Source organism: Balearica regulorum, chromosome 18 (assembly GCF_011004875.1).
Source record: "Balearica regulorum gibbericeps isolate bBalReg1 chromosome 18, bBalReg1.pri, whole genome shotgun sequence".
NCBI lineage: Eukaryota > Metazoa > Chordata > Aves > Gruiformes > Gruidae > Balearica > Balearica regulorum.
The window spans coordinates 8,478,848-8,488,495 of NC_046201.1; the positions used below are offsets into that span (position 1 = coordinate 8,478,848).

General features: G+C 53.8%; 1 protein-coding gene across 1 annotated transcript; it reads right to left on the bottom strand.

Annotated features, from left to right (window-relative positions):
- Positions 1 to 1,957: 1,957 nt before the first annotated feature.
- FOXJ1 (forkhead box J1) lies at positions 1,958 to 9,263 on the bottom strand. Its single transcript, XM_075770284.1, has 3 exons — positions 9,211 to 9,263; positions 7,501 to 8,071; positions 1,958 to 4,725 (listed from the first exon to the last, which is right to left on the bottom strand). Exons 2-3 carry the CDS (start codon positions 8,026 to 8,028, stop codon positions 3,925 to 3,927), a joined length of 1,329 nt encoding a protein of 442 aa, XP_075626399.1. The 5' UTR covers positions 8,029 to 8,071; positions 9,211 to 9,263; the 3' UTR covers positions 1,958 to 3,924.
- Between the last annotated feature and the right edge of the window lie 385 nt (positions 9,264 to 9,648).

The following is a 9,648-nucleotide window of genomic DNA, read 5'->3' on the forward strand; positions in this document are numbered from 1 at the left end:
CCGCTGCCGTCGGCAAGCCCAGGCAGGCCGGGCGCTGCCGGGTCCCGACCTCCCTCCTGGCACCGTGCTTGGCCCCAAGCACACATGGGCTTTGTGTGGGCAGCAGCCCGGTGTCCTGCCTCTGCCACATCCTGCCTGCCTCCACACCCAAGGGAAGCCATGCTCCCACCCCACAGCACCCCCACTTCTGCACCTCCTGGCTGCTGCTTAAAAATATCTCATTGAAAGAAAAAAAAAAAATCACGTCCAAGTTGTTTTCATTGCTTTCAGAAGCCGAACAAAACAAGGTTGTTTCAGGCCTCGCCTGGTGCCTCCTTTATATTCACCCTTTCTCACTTTAAAACCCTCGGCTGGCTCCGGCAGGCTGGAATATTTTTTCCTGGCAAGGTCGGGTTTTTTCAGTCCTCTGGCAGCGTAGGGGGTGCTGGGGGCTCCTCTTTTTTCAGGGGATTTAGAAACAGAAACCACACGGTGGTGCCTGGCAAAACCAAATGAAGAAGTGAACTGAGGGACGAGGGGGCTGCCAGCTTTTTGCAGCCCTGCCAGTGTCACCACTACGGGGGGAAGCAGAGAGAAGCCAGGACAGGGATTGCCCATTACCTTTTGGGGTTCATGATCCCCAAACTAAAGGAGAGCCCCGCTCTGCCTCCAAAAGCCCCCCCCAACACATCAAAATTATCCCCCACAAGGTTAACCCCTACCTCATCCCAAAAGCCACATCCTGCCCTCCCAGCACAAGGCACAAGACCAGCCCTTTATTTTGGGTTGAGATTGATTGGATTGGGAGCAGCTGTGATGACCACTGCAGAGCAAAGGGGCAGCCCTGGGGCTGGCTGCTGCAGTGCCTGGTACCAGTGGGATCCAGTAGATCACTGGGGAGGTGATAGGGTGCTCCTCACCCGCTGGGGAGACGGGAAGGGCTGTGTCCCCAGTGCAAGAGAGATGGGACATCCTGGAGTGGGTCCATCCGAAGCGCCAAGCTGGATAAGCCCCAGGCAAGATCTGGAGGGGAATCTCTGTTCCTGGGGATGCTGGGCAGCCACCAAGCGGAGGACAGACCACCCTTCTCCGGAGTCCCCTTCCCACCATCCCAAGTGGCAGCACTGCCCCACAGTTACCCGCAGCCTGGCCCCAGCCAGCCTCACACCCAGCCCCGCACCCCTGAGCCAGCCTGCACTTTCCTTGGGGCTCCCGGAACCTGCTGCCCCCAGACCCGCCGCCCCCTGCCCTGCCTGCGCCATCCGGGCTGGCAGCTGAGCGTACGCTGCTTTTCTTCCCTGCCTTGGCAGAACCCAACCGCTCCTCGAGGTAATTGGCCTCACGAGAGCTCAGCTATTCCTGTGGCTTCTGTGCAGCTCCTCTCACTGCCCTGTACCCAGGAGGGCTCCAAAGCCACTTGTGTTTCTCAGGGCATCTACAGGGCCGGGTAGGGACTTGGCACAAGCAGAGTGACAGTCCCAGGCACTGTCACCCCATGTCACCCCCAAGAGCTCCCTGCAGAGGCAGGGAAGGATGCTGCAGGGGTTGGGAGCAGCTCCCAGGACTAGGGAGACCAGGCACGGCCACCCTCGTGCCGCAGATGCGGTGTGTAACCATTGCCACACAGGTGGTGGATTGTGCCTCAGTTTACCCACAGGGAATTGCTGTGCCGCCACAGAGAGGGGTGATAGCACCCATATTCCAGGGCTGGGTGTACAACCAGGGCTGGGCTGGTGAGACATCCCCTACCTCCAGGGCAGAGGGTCAGACAGAGCCAGGCGGTGCTGCAGGGAAATAAGGAAGCAAAAGGGCTTTTTCTTATTCGTTTGTGGTTTTTTGGGTTTTTTTTTTTTTTAATTTGTAAATAACTTTCCATGAAAAAGGTTAAATTGCACACATATCTCTGCAGTTCTTCATCAGTATAGAGGCCCCAAAACAGGAAAATATAACAAAACCAACAAATAACATAAACAACAAATAACAAAACCAACAAATAACAAGAAGCATTGCAAATACAGATAGAAACATCTACACAGACCCCCAAAGCCCCTCCAGAGACATCGGCCCTGGGACACCATCCCCAGCTGTGCGGTGGCATCCCAGGGGACTTCAGATGCTAGCACCTGGGCAAAGCAGCCCCATCTCTGCTGCTTGCATGAGCTGAAGATGTTGGTTCTCAGCCTGCCCCACGCTTTACCGGGGGATACAGGACTTGTGCTCGCACCTCCATGGCTCCAACCGTCTCCCCAAATTTGGGTGAAAATGACTCCAAGGGTAAATTTTTTATTTTTTTTTTTAAGGCTTGCTTATTGATTCTTATACTACAACTATACTCTTGCTAAATTATATTGCTCACATTAAAGGTCCTAAGTGCTTTTCTAACCAAAAAAGAAACTCTCTACAATCTTCCATTTTTCAGCAAGTCTAAGACACACCATTAAAACTACAGCTTCTACTTACTCCTACCTAACAGCTACTCTACCTCTAATAACCTATAGCGAAGGAGAGGTGAAGAATCCAGTTCAAGAGCTTCAAGTCAAGTTTCAGCAGTTTGGTTCTGCTCCCGGAATGTTTCTGAGCTGCTTTGCAGAGACACTGCCACACTCTCGCTGCACACCGAGCCAAAGGGGAAAGCTTCCATTTGTGTCAATCCAGGCAGATCTCTCGGCTGAAGAGCTGCTCCCGGCGGGATGGGACTTTATCTCCGCTGCCGTCCCCAGAGCCTGTTGCGTGCACAGTCTTTGGCCTGAGCTCGTGGATGGAGCCTGAATGTGGATTTCTTTCCTCCTGGGTCCCACCTGGGAGCATTCGATGAAGAGTGACCCCATCACTGCTAGCTGATGGCCACGCCATGGTGTTTTCCTTACAGCTCCCCCAAAAAGCGTGTCCTTAACTGGGGTCCTGCGTTGCCCTGGCAGCCGCTCGGAGCCTGATGGATGAGCAAAAGAAGCAGAGAGCAACGGTCTTGAACCAAGAAAAATGGAGAGGGGCTATGTCAGCTCATGAAAGACAGAGAGGGTTTGTGGTGGTCTAGACCCTTCAGCAACTGCAGCGAGGATTTTGGGTACCAAAAAACACAAAAGCCAGTTCCGGGAGCGCCCCGGTCCCCACTGCTCCTCTCCTGCCGGGCCAATTTCTGGATTCTTACCAAAACCTGTTGCTGCTGCTGCAGGAATCCTCCCTCGCGTGATCTTGGTTTACAGAACAATGAACACAAGCCTTTAAACAGTGAAAATATAAAACAATTCCCAAACTGCATTTCCCCTATCCCCCCACTATTAAGAAATTCTAGTGCTAAAAATATAGGTTTCTTTGAATATATAATATATAATAGATTATATAAAAACATCTAAAGAGGCAGACTTGCTGAATTTATAAACCTTTTCTTCTTCCCTAGGCACAAGTCAGGAGGGAGGTTGAACTCAGAGAATCCAGAAGGGACCTCTATTTGCTTGCTAGCTAATTATCACACTATACCTACCAACTACCCTAGACAGAAAAAGGAAAGAGAGAAACAGACAAAAGGGTGAGGAAATTGCACTTAGTCTATCAAGTCCTAAGCCACCAGGAATCTCATGTCTTGGATGGGATTTTGCAGGTGCTCTCCTTTAGCCCTGAAGGAACATATGCCATGTCCATTCCCACAGAAAAAAAATTATAATTCACATTTCTTCCTTTAAAAGTAAAAAAATAAGTAGTGTTATATTTCTTCTCTTGAGGAAATTCGTGGACTAGAGACTTCTGATGTGTCCTTTAAAGATTTATCGAGAAGTTCCTGTGGTGGTGGTTTTTTTCTCCCCCCGGTGTTCCTGTGAATAATCTTATGATGAAGCTGGTAAAAGTCACTGTGGATGTCTCTGTCTCTAGAAAATCTCATCCCTTCTAAGTCCCAGCAGCATGGGGGGGAGTATTAAAATCTGTGGGCTTTGAATGGTGCCTGGCCTCTTATAAAAGGGATGCCAGACTGCTCCAGTCGCTCACATCCGGTGACAAAGAGGCATCGTTGAGTTCAAACAACTGCTCCACATTGACAGGGTCGGAGAGGTAATCGTTTGTCCCTTCGTCCCAGGGATGCTGCAGGAAAGAAGTGGCCATGAAGGTTTCATCAAAGTCCAGGTTGTTCTGGTTGGATTCGGTGAGGACCTGCTCCTGCTCCTGGGGATAGTCCACGTTGTGCCCATGTACCGTCAAGTCCAGATCGCGTGTTATGGGGCTGATTGGAGGCGTGAGCTCCAGATCCTCAAAACTGGAGAAGTCTCCATTCAGGTTGGTGTCGAAGATGGCTTCCCAGTCAAAGTCACCTTTCAGTGATCCCAGCTCGGTCTGCTCTTCCTGACTCAGCAAGGCAGAGTTGGAAAGCCGAGCCGCCTTGGCTGTTCGCTTGGGCAAGGACTGCTTGCGTTTGTACCCTGCTTTGCCATCCACTGGATTCCAGTTCTGGTTGCCGGTGACTTCTTCAAACTCTTTCAGCAGCTGCTGTGACTCCACGTTGACATTGAGGATGTTATTAGAGGTGCAAGGCGAAGCGGCTGGGCTGACGGCGCACTGTGCATCTTCCTGGAGTTTTTTGGTGAAAGCCGGGTGGATCTGCACTGGGGGTGTCCTCCGCTTTTTGAAGGCACCGTTCTTGAGCCGGTCGGCATATTGGGGGTCAAGCTTCCAAAACCCACCTTTCCCTGGCTCACCCTTCTCCCGGGGCACCTTGATGAAGCACTTGTTCAAGGAGAGGTTGTGCCGGATGGAGTTCTAAACCCAAGAGAGAAAAAAAAAAAACAAAAACAAAAAAACAAGGTTGAATGCCTGTCTGCTGCTGCAGCACCTACCTGCATGGGGAAGCTGGTGGAAAAGCACATTTTCAGCAAGGACCTTTGGGAAAAAGAAAGTAGAAATGGCAATGTCAGGACATCCCAGGCTACATGCCCAGCAGAAACTCCCCTGTCCGAGTCACCAGCAGAGTTTTCTTGCTGGAAAATGGGAAGGTTTGGGGCAACTCTCCTCCACTGTAAATTGGGACCATGGGGCCTTGGGTCATGCAGAGCACTGGGAGAAACCAGCCAGACTTGCTCTGGGTGCAGAGCTAAACTGGAGGAGGTTGGGACCTCCTTGGCGGCTAAGGAGGAAGAGGAGGGTCTTTACACTGATGTGGCCACAGCCCCATTACGAGTGGCAACACATGGCAGCACCGTGGGGGATGGATCATCAGGGCCCTCCTTGCAGCCTCCAGTTCATCTGTGCTTATTGCTAGCGTTGAGGGGAAAATATTTGGGGGAAAAAAAACAAACAAAAAACCAGACACCATGCCTCCCTGCAGCCAGGCTGCCACAAACCGGGCGGGCAAAACCAGAGAGACACGTGGGCTGTTCCACCACAGCCCTGTGTGTCCCCAGAGGTGCCTCCTGGCCTGGGGAAGCTCGGTGTGAAATCACTGCATCTTCATCAGCCACCGCTCACATGAACTGAGGGGATAAAAAAAAAAAAAGGAAAAAAAAAAGGAAAAGAGAAGTTTCTGCTCCCGTCGAGCTGTTCTGGAGCCCTGAATGTGCCTGGAGTGATGTGAATAATCAGAAAGGAAACTCAGTTATTGGGTAAATAACCCAGCGTTGGACTCCACAAAGCCAAGACTGTATTAAGAGATTGGATATGGTAGAGGTTTTTTTTTTTTTTAATGTTGCCTGGATATCTTTATGCTTATTCATCCATAATCCGTAGTGCCGAATAGGAAAAACAAGGCTTGAATGCTTAGAGCTGTTGAAAAACACACACACACATACACACACACAACAAAACCCTCCTCTGGGCTGAAGCTCCTTGGGTGTGTTGGCTCCTCTCCAAAGCACTCAGCTCCCACAGGAATATATCCATCTCCCCCCGGAGTATGGGTGGCATGACCTTTCCAGGCTGTCTTCACATACGGGAATTGGGATAGGGGATGAGAACACAGTCTCAAAAAGAAAAAGAAAAAAAAGAAAAAAGAAAGAAAAAGAGAAGAAAATAAAGGAGAAAAAGGAAAAATAAATAAAAGAAAAAAGAAAGAAAAAAGGAAAAAGAAAAAAGAAAAAATGAAAAATAAAGAAAGAAAAAAAGAAAAACAAAGAAAAAGAAGAAAGAAGCAGCAGGAACACAAATATCCCTGCAAACAATCCAGGCTGTGCTAACTCCAAATTTACAGTTTAACAACATTTTACGAGGGTCAGAGACTTGCAAGCTGAATTCTCTGCTCCCCATCTCCCCTCCCCATCCCAAACTTCATTCAGCCTCTCTGTTATTACCCGGCCGGTTAACATATTTATCATTCCTGCCTGCAACAATCCCATGAACCCCCTGCATCTATGCAGAGGGGGATTGAAAACCACCTTTTTTTTTTTTTTTTTTTTAATCAACACATTTAATTAAAAAACATGGTGATTATCCAGCCGTGAGTTTGCAGGAGAAAGTCAGCACGCTGGCACACAGCTCCTCCTCCCAAATCGCTCCCGTAGGTCCCCCCAGCACAGGGGAGGCTGGGGGACCCAGGTGGCCCTGGAGAGGGACCGGGGGGTTCCCTTCTCCGTGACGTGCATCAAGAGCCGCTGGATACCCACCTGCCTGGGGAGAAGGTGGGCAACGCCAGGAGTTTGCAGCAGTTTTGCCCAGCCCTGCCTGGGTGAGCACCGCCGTCGGGATCGCTGGCATACTGCAGATTTGGGCTGGGAATAACCCGAGTGGAGAGACAAGCCACCCGGGTCCCTCCTGCCCTGCCACAGCCTAGAAAGCCTCACGTGCCAGAGGTCCCCTCGTGTGACGGAGGAGGGCAGTGAGCCAAGGTGGCCGGGAAAAGCCCCTGTGCTTCAGGCCGTCCCCAAAGCTGGTGAGCCTGAGGGCTCCCCCTTACCCCCTGGGGATGTGCTTGTGCTAGCTGGGGAGAGCAGCCCTAATTGACCTCTCTTGGGCTTCTCTCTGAGGCCTCACCAGCTCGTCACAGTGATAGAGCCTCCCTCACCTGTCCAAGGGACAGGAGACCTGCCTGCCTGGCTTGGAAAGCAGCAACATTTCTGCTCTGAACGTCCCCAACAAGGCATTTGTCCAAAAAGGAGCATCTCCCTGGGGGACCTCTCCATCCCTCTCCTACACCTGATCCTCAGCACTCAGAGATGGCGATTTCATGCGTGCTCAGCCCCGAGGGACTCAGAACCCCAAAAGACCTCCAGAAAGGTGGAGCCAGGGACACAGATGCCTTCACCCTGGGGCCAAGAGGAGCCGCAGGGACCAGCAGCCCAATGGGTACCTCCCTGCTCCCAAAATGGCCCTGTGCTCTCCCCCATAGTGGCTCCTTCCTTCCACCACCCTCAAGGCCATGGCATTTCTGTGCACACCCAAGCTCTTTCCCATTATTGCTCTTTCCCACCAGCTGCCGGTGCCACTCTCCTCCTGGAGGGATCCAGCATCCCCACGGGACCTTGCTTTGTGTGATGGAGGCTGTGGAAAGGCCTCCCCAGCCCTGCGGGGAGAGGGGACAAGGCAATATGTCTCCAAATGTCCTACCTGCCAGGTGGGATCGGCGTGTCGGAAGTAGCAGAAGTTGTCGGTAATCCACTTGTAGATGGCAGAGAGGGTGATTTTGGGCTTATTGCTGGCTTCCATCGCCATGCAGATGAGGGTGGCGTAGGAGTAGGGCGGCTTGACATGCGGGTTGGTCTTGTAGTCGATGTCCTCCGCAAGCTGAGGGTTCATGGCCATGGCATGGTGCGCTGTCCTCGAGGTGGAGGAGGAGATGGGATTGCAGGGAGTGTGGGGTATGCCCATGCACGCCGGGTCGGCAGCCAGAGGCGAGCATGGGGCAGCAAAGCTGGGGATCCCGTGACAATCATGGGGGTCCGGACCGCTGGGGCAGCAGGAGGACTTCCCCATGCTGGCGCTGGTGATTGAGAAATCCTGCAGCCACATGAGGCTGGTCAGGCTGTCGTCCAGGTCGTCCAAGTCCCCCATGCTGCCCTTCTGCCCCCCGGCCTTTACTGCCGACAGGTACTTCAGCCACCTCTCAGCCATGCCTTGGCGTATCGGCTCTTGCATTCACGGGGTGCACGTGAAGGGGAGGGAGGGGACGGGGCAGATCCTGCAACAACAACAACAGGGAGAGGGTTGAGGATCCCCAAGGCACAGCCGCTCTCTGGCACCCGGGCAGGACCGGGGCTGGGCGCCCGCGGTGCCGCTGGGTGAGAGCCATCCCCGGGGTGCTGCGCACTGGAGCTGCAACGCCTCCCCCGGGGTGCTTTAGCAGCCCCAAACCTCGGGGAAATTCCCTCAAACCCCCGTGCCCTGCTGTCCCCCAGTCCCCAGTGAGCCGGTGCTGCCCAGCAAGCCTTTGGCCGAAGAAGGAAATAAAAAAAAACCCAACAAAACCCCCCTCAAACGACCAAAACCCAGCCCTGCCATCCCACAAAGTGAGGATGTTTCTCCCACCCGCCGCTAGCAGGACAAAAAAAAAAATAAATCTCGGGATCCAACACATCGACAAAATTAATCTTAAAGTCGTCCTCCCCCCCAGCTTCCCTCGGTTTGATGCTACTCCTGCTCCTCCCTTCACCCGGTACCCCGAAAACAACCCGGGGGGGGGGGGGGGAACAACGACCGCGGACCCACCCCAAGCACACCCTCACTCCGAGAGAGCCGGCAGTTATTCCCTGACTGTTAATGCGGCGTCTGGCTTCGCTGTAGGGCTTGTAAACCCGAAATCCCTTATCTGTGGGTGAGGAGAGAGCCCCCGGAGGCCGGCCGGGACCAGGAGCTCCTGCACCGGCTGCGCGGCGGTGGCGGCTGGGGCCGGGGGTTCCACAGTTTGAATGACGCCGGGCTCAACAGTCACAGCGTGGCGGGGTGCACGGGCCGGGGAATGGAACCACCTGCCCCGCTCCCGTAAAGCGGGTTTTTCGCCTCAAAAATAAACATAAGGCTCAAAGCAGCTACAGGTTTTTCGGATGGCTGGTCGCCAGCGGTACCACCCAGCCCCTCCAAACTGCTCTGCCCGCGGTGAGAGAGAGGGGGGGGGGGCGCCCAGAAAAGCTCGCTGCGGTGGTCGGAGGAAGGGGGGCAGGAGGGATAAAAAGAATAGAAATAAAAATGAGACTAAAGACGCCTCTGTGCTCCTGACAGCCGGCTTTGCCCCAGCCGAGCCCTCAGCAGTGCTACCCCGCGGGCCCGTCCCACCCAGCCCACCGCTCCCCGCTGCTTTCGGCCACCGCCGCCGTCCCTTACCCCGTCCCGCCGACGTCCCCAAACTTCCAAAGTTCACTAGAGAGCAAGAAGCTTCTGGAAAAAAACAGGAGAGGGGGGGGAAAAAAAAAAAAAAGAAAAAAAGAAGGAAAAAAAAAGCAAAAAAAAAAAAAAAGCGCCCAAAAGCCCCGGCTCTGGGGGTGGCGGGGGGGGGGGGGGGGTGTTCAGCTTTCCCCCCCTCCGGGTGAGGGATGACCCCGCTCCGTGCCAGGCCCTGCCCGCCGAGCCGCCGTGATTTGCCGGCCGCCCGGGGGCTGCCATTAAGTAGCTGCTCCGAAAGGCTTCACGTGTTGCCACGGCGACGCTCCGCCCCGTAAACAGCTTCCGGCCCTGCCATTGGTCCTCGCGTTGCCATGGGGAGGTGGGGGTACCTGCCGGTTTTGGGTAAGCCTTGGCCTTTTGGGGACGGACCCCGGCCCG

What these genes read in the sequence shown, in the direction of transcription:
- FOXJ1 (XM_075770284.1), bottom strand. Translation starts at nt 8,028, where the DNA reads ATGCAAGAGCCGATACGCCAAGGCATGGCTGAGAGGTGGCTGAAGTAC. An exon ending in ACGCCGATCCCACCTGGCAG is followed by an intron (nt 4,726 to 7,500) that starts GTAGGACATTTG and finishes TCTTGGGTTTAG; the next exon opens with AACTCCATCCGGCACAACCT.